The sequence below is a fragment of the Erpetoichthys calabaricus genome, chromosome 12, assembly GCF_900747795.2.
Source record: "Erpetoichthys calabaricus chromosome 12, fErpCal1.3, whole genome shotgun sequence".
NCBI lineage: Eukaryota > Metazoa > Chordata > Cladistia > Polypteriformes > Polypteridae > Erpetoichthys > Erpetoichthys calabaricus.
In genome coordinates, this window is record NC_041405.2 from 107,405,342 (window position 1) to 107,426,374 (window position 21,033).

The 21,033-nt window shown below is 32.8% G+C and overlaps 1 protein-coding gene across 2 annotated transcripts in view; it reads right to left on the minus strand.

Annotated features, from left to right (window-relative positions):
• pof1b (POF1B actin binding protein) overlaps positions 1 to 21,033 on the minus strand; it is a 49,047-nt gene that overhangs the window by 19,732 nt on the left and 8,282 nt on the right. For both annotated transcript variants that reach the window (XM_028815972.2, XM_028815971.2), the window contains exon 2: positions 16,125 to 16,226. In XM_028815972.2, the coding sequence (XP_028671805.1) occupies positions 16,125 to 16,226 (102 nt within the window). The remainder of the gene's footprint in view (positions 1 to 16,124; positions 16,227 to 21,033) is intronic.

Here is a 21,033-nt window from a genome sequence, read left to right on the forward strand (position 1 = left end):
ACTAGGGAAACCAGTTCTTTGGAAATCATTTAATAAAATACAATATTACCTTCTATAAAAACGTTCCAGTATGAATATAATTCCTTTAATGACACATAGTGTCATAGTGGATATGTGGAAGGGATTGAACTGGCATCCTTGTGATTTAAAATTCACTGCTTTTACACCCTGGCCATGAAGTGATTGAAATGGCATTATAGTGATTTAGAAATTCATAGCTTACACCCTGAGCTAAGCACCCTTTATAAGAATTTAGAACAAATGGCTTAGGAGTCAAACCTCAAAACATGGAACATGTAAAGCTCATTTTATACCACAGCCTATTCACAAAACATAGCACATAACCAGGGACTAGCATTGGTATGATATTTTCTTTTTGCAGCATGGCATTAACTTTCACATATTTGTTTCATACTGTTAGTTGTACAAAATTCTCTCCGGCCTTGTACTCAGTAATACTTGACATTTCCTTTCATCAAAATATCAATATATTTCTTTTTAGCAGCAATAAACTAACTTCTTTTGTACAGGAAGCATGTATTTCTCATTTCTGAGCTTTAAGAACTTAAAGGGGTTCACAAAGAAAATGGTCTTATTATTACATTTAAATATTTTTAAAAGTTGTCAGGATAATTTCTTATGCATTGTTCTCATGTTTGTATCACTATGTGAATGTGAATACGTTTACTAATAATTATTTGGAAGTTAAATTTTATTATTTTTTCATTATTAAATTTACTAGAAACTGAAACATAGCTGAATAGAGTGTTAAGTAATTCATATGCATCCATCTTCTGAATTTGCTTTGTACAGTACAGAGTCATTGGCCACTTCAGCCCATCTCAGCAACATTGGGCACAAGGTATTAATCACTGATGTAAACAAATAAAAAAGTGTAATACATCTATTTATGCATCCATTTTATACACTCACTTAGACCAGTTTTGGGTTGCTATATCCAAAGAATTTGGTTTTGTATACAGATGATTATCCCCACAATGGGACAACAATCCACCCATCAGGCAAAAGAAAACAATGAAGGCATAGTACATCACACTAGGGTTGCAAAACCCAAAATTTCATCTTAATAATGTGTCTTTTGAAAATATTCTGGTAAACAATGCTATTATTATCTGCTATAGAGGCTGGTAACATGACTGTATGCCTGAAAAAATATTTAGCATCTGCAGTGGATTAAGTGAAAAAAAGATACACAATAAAAGGTAGGTTTACTCAAGACAAGAAACCACATATTTAAATTAAATAATGAAACTATGTCAGCCATGTCAGATGTTCTCAGTCTGTTAGGCTACCCACTCCTGGCAAGTAAAACGGGGTTGTTATGTATTTTTAAGACAAGATTCAGATACTATACATAAGAAAGTGCTCACTTTCTGTAGTCATGCACGCAGTCATAGGTAGGATGTTTGGTATTACAATGGCTCAACTAAACATTTCCTAATGCAAATACAGTACTATAGACTGATGTCATAACTGAGGAGTGCCAAAACTCATGCAAATAATAGAATTTTGCAAGGTAAGTGTCATTGTGCAACACTGAATACTATGTCAGAACAGGAATGACTTTAGTAAACTATTATCTCAGATTTCAGTAAATAGCTTAAACCTGAATTAAAATAAAACAGCAAACCTGAAGCATATTTGTCTGTGGAAAAACACATGCATATTTAACCCCAACCAGGCATGCAAGCAAGAGAACATTAAAAGTTTATACTGAAAAAAACTTTTAATTCACCTAATTATGAAATGCAACAAAGAAATCATATTTTAATTTTCATATAACAGCAACTAAGGACAGATTTTTGGAGAAAAGTATAACATGAACACAATGACACAAACATAGTTACCATAAAGTGAAAATGTATTTGACCCATCTGATTTTCTGTATAAAACATATTTTTCACATGTGAGTGTCATCAGATCTTCAAATAAAACCAACAGATAAATGGATCAAATAAATGATACATAATTACACTGTAACTATTATGTAATTACCTGTATAAGTACAGTGTAACTATGAGTTATTACTCCGTACTTACTGTGTAATACAAAGTAACACTATAGTTAATTACTCAGTTGTCATTGTTATTCCACAGTTTATATAATTACAATGTAACAATTTATCACTGATCCAAAAACAAGTGTACTTATGATCCGTGAGGCAAAAGCATTAACCATTTTGCAAAGGTGTTTTCACCATTTAAAAAAGATCTTGAAATATCATCAAAAACCTATGCAGTTTTCACTGCAATTCTCCATTACAATTGCCCAGACCATGGAACATCTGTTACATAGTTGTAGTTACATACCCTGATGTTTTTATTACATTTTGAAAGTACAGATACAATGTAACTATGTAAGTACACTTGTTTTTGAATCAGTGAATAATTGTTACATTGTAATTATATAAACTGTGGAATAACAGTGACAACTGAGTAATTAACTATAGCGTTACTTTGTATTACACAGTAAGTATGGAGTAATAACTCATAGTTACACTGTACTTATACAGGTAATTACATAGTAGTTACAGTGTAATTATGGACACTTAATGTTAAGTGTTACCAAAATTGTGACTTTGATTAATTCAGTAAAGTTAAGCAATATGCAGTGCTCCCTGTGAAAAAATATTTGACTCAATTATTGGTGGTAATATCTTTGGCAGCAATAACTATATTGGTTTTAGGGGCTGTGTAAGTATGCCTCAAAATTGACTACATCCTTTCAGCTCTTTGTTTCTCCATTGTTCAAGTTTAATTTCAGCCAAACATGAATAATAGATTTTTTTTTATAAATCAAATATTCAACCATAAGTGTAAGGCTTATCATCAGTTGTGTTCTTAGTCAGGTTTCTTAATTAATAATGCCCTTGACTAAAGGTGCTATACTGTATATGGTAAGAGATTCAAGTTTTTCTGTCACTATATATGGAGGACTTATTTGTTTAATTTTATCGTTCACGGTTTCATATACATATTTGAAACATGTAGACCAAAGGAAGTTACATTTTTGGTGTTGGTGACTTGTTCAATATAAATCTTAAACACCTAATATTAAGGAAAGTTAATTCTGATTTAATGAAGAAATACCTAACACAAGTAACATAATGTTACATCATGCGCCTTTTACACGGTGCTTTCAGTATAATTAACAATCTTCAGACTATTCTATCAATATCAGCAGTCTTGACCCCAGGTCAGATAATACATACAGGCAGTAGGATAATCTCCCTTGTACTAAGTTTGAAGACTTGGCCTGCTGTATCCATTGCACTCCAGCCTGCAGTCACAGTAGTATGTATTACTGGTCAGAGGATGAATGAAACAAAAACATCATGAGTGGATCGATTCATCCCCGATCTAGCATAACACGGCTGACTAGACAGAAAGAGATGTTAACATCTAATAGACGATTAGTACGAAGCTTTAGTCATATTGATATAGAAAGAAAGTGGACATTATCAGCAGAAAGTTAATTTGAGTTTCTTGTTTTTGTTAGTTGCCTGTTTGGCTGAAATTGTACATTCAACCTGATTTGTTTTTCTTATGCAGCTGACTTGCAATGCCATTGGTTTTAATCATGGTGCATGGTTCTGCATTAATGATCTACAAGTAAAGTTCTCCATCAATTAATCAGTATTCTGCATAACACCTTTGAAAGCAACAGCATTGCAAATCAAAAGTGAAAAACGGTCAAAACGTATCGTTCATTATGACAACTGAGTTGTAGTCCAGCTAAGTTTTGAGTTGCCAGTGCTAACCTGCCCAAAGTAATGTAAGGACCTGTGGACCATCCACCAGTGATAGCCTATCAACTGTTGCTAGGCTGCCATTGAACCAGCCACTTACTACTGGCACATAACAAAATTACATGGCCACAGTTTCCTAATCTCTTCAGCTAATGCAGCATATATGTTAGCATTATCTATGAACATGTATAGAGTACTATTATCCTGACCTAGCCTGTGGTCTCTCTAAACATCCCTATAAAAATTATGTGTTTTGCTTCAATTTGTGCATTAACGGTCCCTTTTCTCACAAAATGTGCCAAAAATGAATGATGTTTCCCAGTTTTTGGTATCAACTTGATTAATGAACTTACCATGACCATCTAAATGACTCCCAGTCTAATGATATACTGACTTTTCTAAAAAAACAAAAGCTAAACCTTTTTACTCCTTTACTCTCTTCCTACTATATATATCTTAAGCTATGGTGACCCAATTAACTGTCAAACACTTTGTGCATGGTATTTTCATCTAGTCTTAGGACAAAGTGTGCCTGCTTCCTGGATATGTATATGTTAATGTATATAATACATAAATACACTCAAAATGCATTCACTATGAAGGTTTTGATGGCTTTGTGTAATGTACAACTGGCTACAGTAAATATCCCACTAACACCACACTGAATAATAATGAAAAAAATACTGTTGTTAGTATTCACTAATTAATTCCAAACCTTTAAGTAAAACTGTAACAAAATATTTTTGGCAACAGAACAGAAAACAAGGATAATTAAACTGTTATCCACAGTTAGCATCATTTACATTCTGCTAATCATGTCATGCTGCAGGGCACACTTTTTTTTTGTAGTTTTTTTTAGAATGTGTAAGGTTTTTTTGTAATAGAAAAAATTAATAATTTAATAAGAAGTATATATGTGTGTGTATGTGTACATTCATGCAGTCATCTTTTCTTTAACATTTTCTGGATTGTAGGATAGGCACTGATTGTTTTCTAGTGGGATGGACAGGTTAATCTGTACAGGATATGTACTCCAAGAGAAGCCAAAATGCAAAAAGGAAGGCTGAACAAAATAGTGTACCACTACCCTTAATTACTCTGATTAGCAGTTATGAAGGTGACACCCCAAACCATACTGTCAGAATTAACTTTTTAAGTTGGAAGAAAAGCTATAACAATAGAAACTTGGCTCCAGCACTGTGTGCACACCTCCTAATTAATCAAAAAAGTGATACATAAGCCCACTTATTTATTTAGTTACTTTGTGTAAACCCATAAATACAGAATTTAAAAGCAATTGTCAGCAAAACATTCTTACTTTAAATGGAAAATATGACAACTACCTACAAATCACAACAGTTCTTGTAGACTTGCACACGTGATAGTTGGGAATCTTCAACTTGAAAACTGAGCCAAGCAGACTGCATCAAGGCCACAACATGTGTGTTTTAATCAATATTTAGTGTTGAAAACGTCATGCATAAGTTGGTCTATACATTCTAGTTGCACAAAAATAATTTGTAAAACAAAGGGAACCTTCAATGTATGAAATATAAATTAAACCAATAATTTAAAATAGAAAAAAATTGCACATTCCACTTTGTTAATGTGGCCAAGGGCAAGCAACTGCTGGACTGAACATGCAGAACAACTCACCTCTCTCTGTACTGCCTAAACAATAACACATTAACTGTTTACGTATAAACACATTAGAAATACAATGTTTTACCCACGTAGCTGAGCATGCTGCAGTATCAAAGGAACTGAAATTTTGAGTTAGCAATATAAACATTCTAACTCACATCCTTGGGATGTGGAGGGAAAAGAGGAGTTTCCAGAACCCACACAGATGCAATCCAGAAGTTTCAATGTGACTGTTAAGAGATAAGTCTAAACTGGAGACACCCAAGGCCTCAAGCAGCAAATCGAGTGAATGAACAAGATAATTATCAGAATTGTAAAGATTTTTTACATGTATTTTATATTCATATTTATGTGGTTGGGAGTGGAATGGAACCTGCTACGGGAGTGTCATAAAACTGTGGTGGGAGTGGTATGGTACCGTGCAGACCTTTATTATTGGGGATGGGGCGCATTATTTGCTTCAGTATTGTTTTGATATCAGTATTAAGGTGTGAAAGCTGGTATCAGTACCAAAGTCTAAATTTTAGTATTGATCCAACACTACAAGCTACACATTCCATATTCTGAGCACTGTATACAATACTGTAACATTTCTAGAGAGTTCCTATGACAATGTCATCTAGAATTGAACTTGTTATACTACTTTTAGGAAAACATTTAAATTGGATGACTACAATGTTTAACAGTGTGCAATTCAGCTAGAATGATTTGCACAACTTCATAGGTTAATTTATGGATTTCAACCTCCAGTTATCAACACTCTGGTATTAGTGGTTTAATCAATACCTTCCTACTTTGTGTAATTTGTAATTTAATGTATGTGAAAACCAGAAGTCTGAAGCAAAAATGCAAGTTTATGCTGCGTAGATGTCAACTGTCAAAGAAATAGACTCTTAACGAAAGATCCCTGGATAAGTCACTGATATTAAATGTTTGATTTATTTGACCTTACAGATTCATTAAACAAGATGGTCCTATTATGTATATTCTCACTCTCTCTCTGCTTGTTTTTGCATACATCCTATTTTTCGCATCTCTTAAATAAATCCTGTCAATTACTTTACTCTGTCACCTCATTGCACTTTTCTTCTCTTAGATTAGTTATGTTAAGTTTCTTTTTAGTTTTTTCAGTTTAAGCTGATTTTAGGCAGCAGAAGACTATCAATAAAATAATTTAATATTCTCAAGCTTGAATTTCTCCTTAAAGAAATTTATGATGTGTCTTTTCACTTTCTTATCAATATTTACCTGCACTTTCACTTTCTTATTTATATTTCCCTGCACTCTTTCATTTAATGGCACAAGAGTGAAAATGAAGGAGTTCCCAAATCAAATCCAATTGATTGTTTTTGGTTGTGATTTCTGTATTAGATATATACAAAGCTGTTACATATAACTTGTTAAATATTGTAAATAATTTTATGAAATGCAGTATTGCAGATTTAATACAGAATATTAAACAATCGATAGATAGATAGATAGATAGATAGATAGATAGATAGATAGATAGATAGATAGATAGATAGATAGATAGATAGATAGATAGATAGATAGATAGATAGATAGATAGAGCCTTTTTTAAAAAAAAAATCCATCTATAATAACTCAACTCTCTGCTGGCACTTAAGAAAGGAAGAATATCTGAGATTACAGCAGTATACAAAGAATTAAGTGTTTTCTTGTCACTGAAGCAAACTGACACTACAGTATATATAAGTGCTGTAGGCTTTGAAAGACTGTAGGTTGTATACCTGATCAGAATGCCCATGGCAAACTATAATTATTTGTCAGGTTTTATGAGCACATAAAATGCACAAAAGATACTCACATCTGCAGGACCCTTAGGCAACAGCTTACTGAATACCTCAAATACAAAAGTCTATGCAAAACACAAAATACTTTGCAATCTCACTGGAACTAGCAAATCCCACAGTCTACTGGCTCTATATGATCCATGCAATCTTCCATTTCTGAACCCAAAATTCTCTTCCTGTAGTAATGTGTAAAAGGAAGGAAGCAGACCTAAACAAAAGGTCCAAATCTATACTCACAAGATGTCAATTTCGATTTGTGAATCATTCTGACAATATTTATTTGCACTGTGAGAAGTAATGGAAAAAAAACCATGATTAAGCCACATCGATGACACGCTATGCTAGTTACCATATATTCTGTAAGGTATTTCTTGGTTAGCAAGGGTTGCTTTTTGTCTCAAAAATGTCACTAAATGTGATGTGAGGCCATAAGGATTGTACAATATCTAATTATTAATTTTACAACTGCATTTAACATATCAATAGGTCCAAGAAAGAAAGTCAGTCTGAAAAGGAAGCCAACGTCACTGCTATAATTTTATGCTGTAAACTGTTGCAACAGTTCAAGTTTAAACTGTGATTAAACACAAACAAACACAGGGAGAACACATTTATTTTTTACTAAAAGTGAATCATCCTAGGCTGTATTTCCATAGTGTTATTAAACATATTAATGCCTTCATTCATTTTCCAGAGTTGTTATTCCAATACAGGGACAAAGCGGGCATGGTGCTGTCTATTCACTGTTTGCCTGTTCCAACATTTAAGTGGACAATTAACCAGAGACAGTGCCATGAAAAACATTTTAGGGGGGGCATCTGATATTGTAAGGTGGAAGCAGATATTTTGGTTGAAACAGAGCCATGGAAACTAGTCAAGTGAAACTTTACCTTCACTTTCGGTTCCATTGTAGATGGAATTAAAAACAAATACTCAATACTAAAATTTTGTATTAAAATTAATTATTTAGTTCTTATTTAAATATTCTGTTAATACTATTTTCTCATACAGAATGTAATATAGTTGTATATTTGACTTTTCCCCACATTTAATTTTGTTAACAGATTCATAAATGTTCAAGAAATTTTTTTAATTAAATTTAATAATGAAATGAAACGCTGTACATGAAATATCCACAGCTACTGTATTTAGAAAATCAAATAATTAAAATAGCAACACCAAACTAAATAACCAATACAGACTCACATAGAGTGAAAACAGCCAGTTAGGGTTGGGCAATGTCTGAAATTGTCAGGTTGATGAATCACCCCTTATCTATCTATCTATCTATCTATCTATCTATCTATCTATCTATCTATCTATCTATCTATCTATCTATCTATCTATCTATCTATCTATCTATCTATCTATCTATCTATCTATCTATCTATCTATCTATCTATCTATCGCCGATTTAATGATTTTCTTGCCAGTGGTGGATGTAACTGTTTTAACTAAGTAAGCTAATTTTACTTTTGTGCAATTTCTGTAATTTTCAGTTTTTCCACAGGATATCCTCATTATTAGTACCTATGCGCTGCAACAAAGTACCTCAATTAATTTAGAAAGCACAGAAGGGACGAATTGGTGGCAAAGAAGAAATCAACCATGCCTATGTGGCAACACTTTGGATTCAAAGTAAATGAGAGTGGTGAGCCACACGTTTTAACCAAATGTACTTCTTGATTAAACAAGAAGGTTGCTTTGGAAAACATTCACAAATGATAAACTTGAATAGTCTTTTGCACATATACCCTCCGAATGACTACGCAAGTTTAGGAAATGCTGTCTCACCAACAGTCAAAATGCGCTTTAGGGTTTGGAAAAAGCTAAGATGGACACAATGTACCATATCCACTTCGTATTATTTTTGTGAATGAACTATATTTGCTTTCCACCTTCTCTTCAATGTGCTCTTCAATTCAAGTGTACACATTTTTCTTGCTACGCCACATACGTACATCAGCCTTCAACTCCTGCAAAACCGCAAACCTATACACAAAATGATCAGTTCTAATCAGAAGTTGAATTAAGTGGTATCCCTTTTGTTTTAATAATTTTTCATGGGAATACATGACCCACCAATTGCACCACCACGCTGAGTTACTTATCTAGTGGTAATGCAACTATGCCTCCTGTACCGCTGATCAGAGAGCGAATCACACTTTTCTTACTGAATTACTCATTGATGGTTTTCTTATTCCAAAAAGAATAAGAAAAGAACCAACAGGGTGCAAGCAGGTGCGAGTAAAAACACTGCCTCACAGTAATAAAGTTGGAGAAACTAGCAAACCATAGTGGAGGAAAGTGTCACCATCATGGATCTTTAAAAGAAAGCACTGTACAAATGACCTTGGTTATCTGCCACTCCTGTGTAAAGCGCATATTCTCTTGAGACTGTGAGAGGAGTTCTTTTCAGGTGAAGAGAAAAAATACAGTAGTAGGTGGGCTGATGTTTTCTTTTTTTCTCTCATTATTTTAATAATTTTAAAAGAATTCTTACAGAGGAGCAGGGAAGTAGCTTTAAAAGATAAATGTAACTGTCTTACTGAATTATGAATACACGTACAGTATTGTGCAACAAAGGTATTTCATACAATGTAATGAATAAGTCATGTGTTGATGTTCAAATTACTGCCAAGTAACTGATTTTAATTGTACAATGAATTTGGGACAGGGCAAGGGATGTATTTCTGGACAGTTTTATTTGCTTTATATATTAAGAGTTCTGTTTGAATGAGTAAAAATGTTGTCATTATTTTTTCATATTTAGTTCTCTTTTCTTTATATTAACTTATTTCTTCCAATAGAAGTATGCAGAAGGCCAGAGCCTGAACCTAAATAAATAGTTTTTACTATAAAACCCAAAAACTGACAACATGCAGAAATAAAAAAAAAATCATGTTTTTGTTACTGAACAATCTTAATACTTACTGTATATATAAAATTATTTTACATTGTACTTCAGAGATCTGCATCATACTGTAATAATTTCTTGCTTAAGCCTAATACATAAAAAATAATGGTCACATAAACTACCAGATGATCAGTTTTGTTGGCTTTCTCAATGCCTGACTTAAAACAATTATATTTTGGAGAAAAAAATCTTTGATTTGATGTACTATGATATGAATTCTTGTTGTTAAGGTTAATGTAACTAGATGGGAATCATTTTATTTGCTCTTTTGTCATTTTTGATATTCCAACATAATCTGCAATCATGGACATACATCTTTTGCCAAGTTTGGGAATACTACAATGACCTTAACGTTATACAGAAAGTTCCAAAGAAATTAAAAAGTGAGAAATTAAAATTGTAACTAATTTGTGTCCAGGGTTAAAATGTAACATTGCACCTCTTTCTCTACTTCTGAGCCACTTCCCACAAAAGGTCTATGCAAGTCACTGATTAAAATGCAAGCCCACTCAAACTACATCATAGTGTATAAAATGCTACGACTGCATAATAAAAAATAAATCAAAAGGATTATTTTAAACCATTTAATCATTTTCTGCACATATGTTTCCATGTCAGAGTCACAAGGAGTAAGAATCTGTCCTAGAGGCAAAAAGCAAGAATCAGTCTTGGGTGGAATAAAAGTCACCAAAGGGCACATTCGTGTGTACATAAGTACCACATCAACAGCCAATATTTAATGGCAATTGTAGCACACAAGTAAGCACTGCTGTTTCACAGTTTATGGGACAAGAGTGTGATTAATAGTGTTGACATGTCTTTTCAGTGCTCATTTGAGTCTTCTCTATGAACTCTGCATTTCCTACATATTCCAAACATATGCATGCTAGCTTATGTTGAGACAATCTATTGTCACTGTGTTTGTATGAAAGAGTAAAACCTGTTTTTTAAACAGGCTGATTTAACTGGAAGATCGATGCTTCTCTTAGATCCACTGCCAGAATAAACTTTAGCTGAACTTATTTTTCACATTTGAAATCAATATACTCCCTTTAACTTGAAAATAATTAAATAGAATATCAGACTGTAATACAAGATCTCATCTTTTTCATGTCAGAATCCAAAAGGGACCCCATTCTTCTTGTAAAACATGCTGTGGCTGCAAGTAATATCAATTTCTTCACATGATTGATCAGATATATCAGATGAGTTTCTGCTGGTGCCCTGAATATACACAAACAAACATTGAGGTGTTGGTCCAAATAAAATCTAAAAATAAAGCTTTTAAACACACCATTATTTTGTTTATAGTGTTGATATGAAAATTATGCAATAGTCGTCACGTACAGGAGATGACTAGTAATCATTTTGCACGACCTGGACTTTAAAAAATTTGTAATGGTCTGCATCCATCTGGAACTAATCTTTATATATAATACGCTACCGTGGCTGTCCATTTGTCTGTCCAGGATTTTAAATCACCTGTAGCTCGCAAACCATTTGAACTATTGACCTGAAATTTGGTACACATATAAAACGTGACATCTACTATCTGCTTTTGGGGTGATGATTGACCTCCAAGGTTATTCCTTACTGGTATAATATAACAGTCATCAGCTTTAACCAAGACCTTATTTCCAGGTTTACTCCATTTCCTCCTTTATTAAAATAATTCACCTCAACAAGAAATAAGTTAGACACCAGTTTAATACATTTAACCATATATTTTACATCCTTCAAAATACACTCACAAGAAGCAAAGCATTTATTTTATAAAAAGTGCATCAAATTCATTCCATATTGCACCAACCTATCCAACACCGATGTGCTCAGTCCTTGCATTACATTTGCACAGGTTGACCTCCTAAAAATTCATTTGAAGAAAAGCTAATCACTTATACACTTCAGGCACCCACCCTATAGATAAAATTTTCATTAAATAAATTTAAAATTGTACGCTATGTTAAAAAGGGTTTTTATGTAGACTTCTGACTTTTATAAATGTTCCTTTAATTGTTCAACTAACAGTTGGATACACAAGTTTATTCTTGAAACTTCTTAGGTATATTGCACTTTTATTTATTTATTTATTTGTTTATTTTATTTGTTTATTCATTTATTTCTTTATTTTTGTGGTTCAAACTTTTTCTTAAGCACTTACGAAACAAAACAAAAATTGGAGCCAACATTTCTCATTTTTTTGCATAACAAAATTGCATTGGACTATTTATTCACAATCATAATATATAATACTTTGCCCTATGAAACTGTGTTCTAAAGTGTAGCTTTTTATATAAAAGCCCCTTCTTGAATTTGTAAAATGGAAGTCATGGGACAGGAATCCAAAGATAAACACAAAAGCCTTAAGCTTCTGGCTGAATATTGTCTTACTTTTTCTCTGCTTTTCCATTTCTTCAACGGTTATGTTCTGTCATGGCTTGTAACAAATAATGCTCTGAATAAAATGTTCAGTATGTCTGATATAATGGCAGACCTGTCAGTGGGCCTTGAAATCATCCAATTTGAGTATGCATTCAAAGCCACAGCCTGAATTGGCGGTACATGCTTACTCAAATCACCTTGTTTTCTTATGCCATGTGTATTCAAGTCATATTTTTATAGGTAATGCTGACACACATACTGAATCACATACAAGCACAGTTATTTAAGGAGAAATGCACACTCAAATCATATGATTGTTGGCTTCCCTAAAGAGAGTCTACTTTTCGCCTGTTACTTTCTGTGTTGTTATTTTACATAGCCTATGGAAGAAGACTGAGGCTGAGTCGTTATGTGGTGAGTGATGGTGACGCATTAACATAAGAGTCTCTTTGTATACAAAAACATAAATCTTAACTGAACCGATTACACTGCAAGGCATGATTTGTAAAAACCTTTAGAGTTTTGAAAGAACCAAGACCACCATTGATTACTAAGTTCACAGAGTGAATCAACACTCAACATTATACACTTTATGTGACATGTCATGTGCACACCCGATAAAAAAATAATGAAAAAATGCAAAAGGTAGATTATGTGATAGAGCCAAAACCAAAATGAAACAGACTGAAGTGCCACAAACCAGTTATCAAATTCTTTAATGCCCGCTGAAGATACGGTAATAGAAAAACCTCAGGAAAACGCTTTTGATTGTGTAAATTTAATTAGTAAGTTTGACTGTTTCTTTTTGGTAGACATTTACTCAAGTCTATAAAATGATCACGTAATTCTGAGTTGTGTTTTGTAGCAATTTCAAATAAACTTTTATTATTAATATCACATATATTGAAAGACTGTGATTATAAGTGTTTTTCAGTAATTATTGTCTAGTTGTCTATAGATTTGAGACAGCAATTCACATTTGGGCATCAACATTAAATAATGTCAGTAACAATTGCAGGAGACTTTTGAAATGAAACCACACTCCTGGGAGTGAAAGTTTGGTGTGGAAGTAGACACTCAGCAAGGTTGAAGTTTTATCAAGGTGACATTTCTTAATCATCTTAAAATTTAAATTCATAAACCTCTTTTTTAATGTTTAAATCTCTATGACACACTAACACTGAGTACTTTAAGCCAACAAATTATTCAGCAGAAGTGTATCAAGAAACAAAACTGAGGCTTCTTTAAACCAATAGCAGTACACCAGCATAATGCCTCTCTGGCACTGCCAAGTGAGAATTTTTTTTTCAGTCATTCTGCTGGGTGTGTTCTATCTATCTATCTATCTATCTATCTATCTATCTATCTATCTATCTATCTATCTATCTATCTATCTATCTATCTATCTATCTATCTATCTATCTATCTATCTATCTATCTATCTATCTATCTATCTATCCTCAAGATGCTTTCCATAATCCTGTCCATATTCATATTATATAAGACAGCTAATAGATAGATAGATAGATAGATAGATAGATAGATAGATAGATAGATAGATAGATAGATAGATAGATAGATAGATAGATAGATAGATAGATAGATAGATAGATAGATACTTTATTAATCCCAAGGGGAAATTCACAATTCACTATTCTTAGGAATTTAAAACAAAAGTAAAAGTATTGCAAAAAGATCAATACAAAAAAATCCTCTATAACAAAAAGTATAGAAATAGCAAACAAAGCTTATATTGTATGATATAAAAATGTAATATTTATATTCCATTCACCATCAAGAAAGTCACTTTTCTAACCTAAAATAGGTCATAACTAAAAAACCTCTTTCAAATTAGCTTGCTTCAGATGATGACGGGAATATGCAGTCTAATAAATACAACACTGTATTATATGGAAATGCTCTGGATACAATTGCTAAGTAATAATGGGAAAAAGTAGGACATGCCTTCCCTATTTACCATTGAAATGCCTGGAATGTTAAGCAATTATGTCATTTTTCAAGATAGTTCTATACAGTTATTCTAACTTTCAAACTAAATCATTCCTCTGACAAATAAAAGTATATTGTATTTTCCAATAAAAAAAAAACATTTTGCAATTTATATATCATAACACGGTGTATAGAGTACAAGAAATGTTTTTCAAAGTGTTAAGGCCACTGTATCCATTATTTAAATTAAAAATTATTTTGAAAAACATAACTTTATTCTAAGTCTTTGGTATATTTCAAAAAACAGTCACAATAACAAACCAAAGGTAATAAAGTTCTAACTAATGCTTTTTCATGAATATACTATTGTATTTACTATTACATGTTCAAATAATACTTAATAAAGAAGAGATACAGATATATAGATGATATCTTGATAATTTCTTTCAATCATATCAGGTCCAGGGGTTTTATTGGTCTACAACGTATTGAGGGCTTGAAGCCAATCACTCTTCTATTTTAAAATCTAGGATCTCACGAGTTTGTTTTTACTGCTGTATGAGACTTTCCATTTGTTTCTTCCTTTATAAATACTTAGGTAAAATGTATTGTTCAGTTCATTTCTTTCTCATTGTTAATGATTTCTCCACTTGTGTCCCTAATATTTCTTAAATTATCTTTTATCATCTTTTTACTAAAGTAATTCTGAAAAAAAATGCTTGCTGTTTGTTTTGGCTTCACTAGCAATTTTTTCTTTAGATGTTTCAAATGCTTTTTTGATCTCTTCCTGTAGCGTCTGGTATTCCTCTAAGTCAGAATTATCTGGCTTTTTAAAAATTTCTTGTACAGTGCTTTTTTCAGTTTTAATTTTTTAATAATGCTCCTATTTATCAATTTTGGTAATTTTTTTTTAGCTTTTCTGTTTTATTGGTTTTTGGAATAAACATATTTTGAGCCTGGATAAGAAGATCTCTGAAGTGACACCAGCTATCATTTACAGTTACAGAGTTTTTGCTTTCCCATTCTATGTTTTGTTGACACTTCCTCATCCATATAAAGTCTGCTTTCCTCAAGTCTTCATTTTGGTATACATTTGTGTGTTTTCCAAGGTAATCTTAAAGTAATCACCACATTTTGGGATTGAGACAAACTGAATGAAAAAACAGTAATTTGTCATCCGCATCATTTAAGTTTTCTCTTTTGTATTCCCGTCTAGGACTACCTAATCAATGTTTGGAAAGTTTTCATCACGCATGACCACTATGTCCTTTTTGTTGTACATGTTATATTTGATTAAGTAATATACTATTATCTAATGTCTCAGAATTTTGTGGCCTGTAGCTTACTCCAATAACCAGATCTTTGGCTTTCTTCCTTACTAGCTGACATGTTTCCTTCATCCATCTTGAAGATATGGGCCTGAATATTATTTTTCACATATAGCACCACACCTCTCCATGTTCCTCCTTTCTTTTTTTTTAAAATTACACGTATTGAAAAAAATTAAGTTGTTTAATGGATCACAATTCAATTACAACCAAGAAAATGTCACTAGTTAAGGGACTATCAGCAATGAAAATCCCATCTAAGCCCACATGTGGACAAATTTAACCTGGAAATTCACCTTATATTTAGCATGAACACTTACCACAGCAGGACTGAGAACTGGACTTCGCATAGGACTGGAGCTCTGGCTGCAGGTGTTCCGCTCTGAAAAGCTAACATTTTTTGTTGCTGAAGATGTATGTTCCTTCAAGAAAAAATATAAAAAAGTATGTGAGATAACAGCAATAAAACATGCACTTACCAAGAGCTAAACAGTAAAAATGTAGGTTAACATATAGTATTAAATTTCAAATTTACACCTTAATACTATAGTGAAGTTATGTAAGGCTTTATCCTTATTTCATTTTATACTCTTAACCAACTCTGGTCGTCTTACATCTGTTTTAGTTTCTTACTTATACTGTATACATTGTATAGAACGGCATCTGCCAAAGCTGAAATATCAATCAAGCAAACAAACATATGCAATACGTATTTCAATAAGAAATAGAGTGTTACACACACTGAGGAAATACCAAAGTCAGAACTTCATTATTAAATGACCAATTTTACAAAATTAAAAATGAACATTTTTATTAATACTCTTACTTACACTATAGCACATTTTAATAACTTTCAAAATTCTGAGACTTTTCATTGACCTTGCTCTAGATAAAGCAGGATTAGAAAATGCATAAAATTAATAAAATACATATTTTTGTACTGTTTCCTATCTGTGGTGTATTTAGGTCATATGCATATACTATCAGATATTAAAGTAAGGACCAGTCACATGATGATATGAACTAACAACACACAGAGCTTACAGTTATCTAGACATAGAAAAAGTCAAGAAATTTACATATTATAATGAGGTAATACCATTATGTTTATTTCAATTTTGCTCGCTCTTCAGGGTTCCAGGTGTAACGGTTATATCTGACTTGAATATATAATAAATACTAAATGACTGTCCATTATTTTTTACACGTATGGATGGCTCTGCAATTAATAATCTCCCTTGTTCCTTTTCACTCTTCAAGACAAACTGTGGCTTTCTTAGGTGATTTAGATGAATTACTGGCTCAGTTAAACACTCTTTTTTCATCTTGCTAATTTCAGTCCTAATTTGATGTTCCTAATTGTAAACTCACCAAAGAATTTATATTCATGCTTGACTATCTTAACTTGCACCAGCACTTTGCTATTTACTCTTCCAGTAATATATTAAACCTGGATAGCACATCTGGCCAATGTGGTGGTAACACTTACAGCATTGGTTTGAGCCTTGCAGAGCATAAAGCTGTTTTTTACTATTTCCATACTAAACCTTGTTCCTACCTACTAGTCTCAAATTTCATACAGAAGTCTTTAAAATCTATCCCTCTAACCTTGCTGCCTGAATTTCTAACCTTCAGACATCCCTAACTGCGGGCAAATTTGTTAACCCCCCCGTCAAAAAATCTTATTGACGACTATAAAATACACTGTCTGCTCAGAACTATATGAAATGGTTCTCTTTACACATACAGCAATATATGTTAAGTGTCCAGCTATACAACATAATTCTGCCATGCAATCTATGGCAGCAGCTGGCTGAAGCATTGGGACAGTGTGATCATCAAAGTCATCAAAGGTCTTGCAGACATGCGCTAAATGTGATTTGCAATGCAATGCTACAGATTCTGTTCTCTGTAGTTAATGAGATACTTCAAACTGTACCTTATTCTCTTACTGATTGTTTCACTAAAGAATGTAACAAATAATACACAATAAAATCACATAAATAAAAAAAGTACTATATTTAATTAATATCCATAAAAACCCCTTCTCTCACATGTCTCTTTAGAAAACCTTTCCTAATTTTTCCTTCAGCCCTCAGTGATTTTTTTCTCTAAAATACAACTTTATTGCTAGATCACATCACCATCAAGGAATGTCCACATGTAAGAGACCAGGCCTTCACTACAATAATAAAACACATATTAGCCATCAGCTCTATGCCAGATGATTTTTAAATTGCTCCTGTTACTCTGGCACTTAGCCTTAACTCTGACAATTGTAACAATTTTACTTATTATTCTCTTTCCATAGATCATCAGCATGCTGCCGCATTAAGCTTGATGTTGTTTGAATTTGCAATTAGTTGAAAGAACCACTTCAGTCCTGATGATTTAAAGTAGTTTCACAGTATTGAAGCTTGCCTACTTGTAATAATTAATAACTTGCTTGTAGCAACAGACTCTGGGCTTATCAGTATTTTAACTTTTATTACAATAGCATTTGATAAATTTGGTCAAAGAATTTCTCAGTCTAGTTAGCAGCAGGTTAACTTTAGCACAAGTGATATGAAGAGTTCCTCAGTTATCTTTTATCCACTGCTTTTCTGAATATACAACATGTATCCCCTTTGGCTATACTATTCATAGACTTGTGGTTGGTTAGTGTATTCTGTGCAGATAATTCTCACATTTTGTCAGTATTAAATTGGTTGATCATCAGGAATTACTTGGCACATGACCTGCCTTGAAGATATAAAATGCTGGATGGAACACAGCATCTTAAATCTGAGTTAATCTTAGTTGGCACTAAATTTCACCTTACAAGTATGATTCTTTTCCTCCATCACTTTAAGTGATGATGACACAATCATATATTTTTTGGCTTGTCATTTTCTTATTTGTCTCATCTATTCTGATTCTGCAGGCTGTAATGCTGAAATTCTATTACCTCAGCCCTCTAGCATACAATTTTTTACAGACAACTATGTCTGTAAATCTAAGCATGGTCATAACATTATCATGACATCTGCAGACAACACCACTGTGATTTGCCTCATAATAGACAACAATGAGGGTGTCAGAAGAAGAAAAGTGTTACTGAGCAAAGTCTTGCTCAGCCTAAAACTTTACTATTAACGCTATATTACTGGGGGCATCCTGGCAGGATGCATCACAGTATAGTTCAGTAATATCCATAAATTAAAACTTGTACTGATGAGTGTCAAAACTGCATCAGAAATGATTGGCACTAACCTTCCACAGCACCAAACCATCTACTTTCAAGAGAGGAGTCAGTCTGTCATCACAATTTTCAGCCACCCACCTCATTCCCTCTTCACACTCTTACCTTCTGACAAATGGTATTGGAACATTACTTTCTACACAGTTCACTTCAGGTATAGACCACAGACAACCACGTTGTTAAAGAGACAAGAAACATTACACAAATAATACTGTCACTCTGTCAATAAAGGAAATTATAGACATTTGCTTTATTATCTCTTCTATTGTATTATATATAGTATGTTGTGCATCTCTTCTGTAGCCATATCCTGTTTACACTATAATACAAACACCAAATTCAAAATGGTGTCGTGACATGCATGACTGACTTTTCAATCCGACTGTTTATATCTTATTACATCTACAGAATACATATGTCCTGTTTATACTACATCTTATATTGCATATATGGCTTCCTCTTTCATAGCCACATGTGTCTACTATACTGTATATTTAAATTCTCTATTTATTATACTGGACCACACTACATATGCATTGTACTTTTGAGCTCTTGCACTACCTCTCTTCTCTAATTAAATTGTATTCCTTAAACACATATGATAATAAAATATCACTTGACTTCAACTCAAAAATCTCAGTTTCTTAATTTATTCAAACTCCAGAACATTTTTCATATGTATATGTTGTTACTTATTTCTGACACTGAGAAGATCTAGTGAGTCTTTGTTCAATTCTAAAATGCTACAGAAAGACATAACCCAAAAATAACAAGTGTAAAACTGCACTTGAACAGCTTGATGTAATAGGAACAGACTACTCAATACATGCTTAATAGTAAATCATTATACAGTCAATGAAAGAGATATTGTATCAACATTCTTAAATGAATGCCAAGTTAATAAAGAACTGAATTACACTGTTTATTAATTTTAAGAAGCAAACCAGACCTTTTTCACTAAATTAATAGGAAAATGATGATCTGTTGTAACAGGCATGTAACTAGGTGGAGCATTTAGCCTGCAGCATTAGGAAGATGGGCTGGGCTATATTTATGGTTGAGTTTCTTAGACTTAACAATTGTCAGCTTATTCATGACTTAAGAAAAATGTACAGGATTTTCCCAAACTAACCTTATCCATGTTATATTAATCTGAAAGAAAATAAAGATAAATGAATGAAAGCAACAGAATGCAGAATAATTTAAGCATATTGTATATCAGCACAGCTTTGCATTAAATGTAAGAGCAACTCTCCAGATAAGCTCATAAACTGACACTGAATATGTTCTTAAAGGTGATACTCATTGTCAGACACCCCTCCTGCATTTGTCACAGGGCAATTTAAACCAACATTTATAGACAAAAGAAACAGCTTTACAAGAGCTTGTTAACAGTGTAATCTCCATTATAAATGCTAGCAACATGTGCGTTTATTTAAAATGTTCTTATTCTTAATAGGGAGAAAATGAGATAGCATAACTTCATGTAACACATATTTTAGGAGTATTGTGACATGCAACTAGAAAATCTTAAAAGAAGAGTTACTGAGTCAAGTCTTGCTCAGCCTAAAACTTCACTGCATTGGTTTTCCAAGCAAACAAACAATACTCATTTGGTACCTCTGTCACAACTAGATAAAATGTTGCGTTTTTACTCGATGGCGTAGATAAGACCTACAGGGAAATTAAAACCATGAGCCACAAACCAACATAGTAAGTAAAGAAAGTGAATTAGATTACAGAAGTTTAGATTATAAATAAAAAGAAAAGTGACCAGTGGCACAACATTTCTGGGCTCAAAAACACAGATTAAAATAATTAATTGAGTATGCAATTACCTGTAATATATTAATTTATGTAATGTCTAATTTGTAAAAGATTTCTGACTGAACTTAAATTGGAGCAGGAGCATATTGTACTCTGCGGTGGGCTGACGCCCTGCCCGGGGATTTGTTCCCTGCCTTGCGCCCTGTGTTGGCTGGAATTGG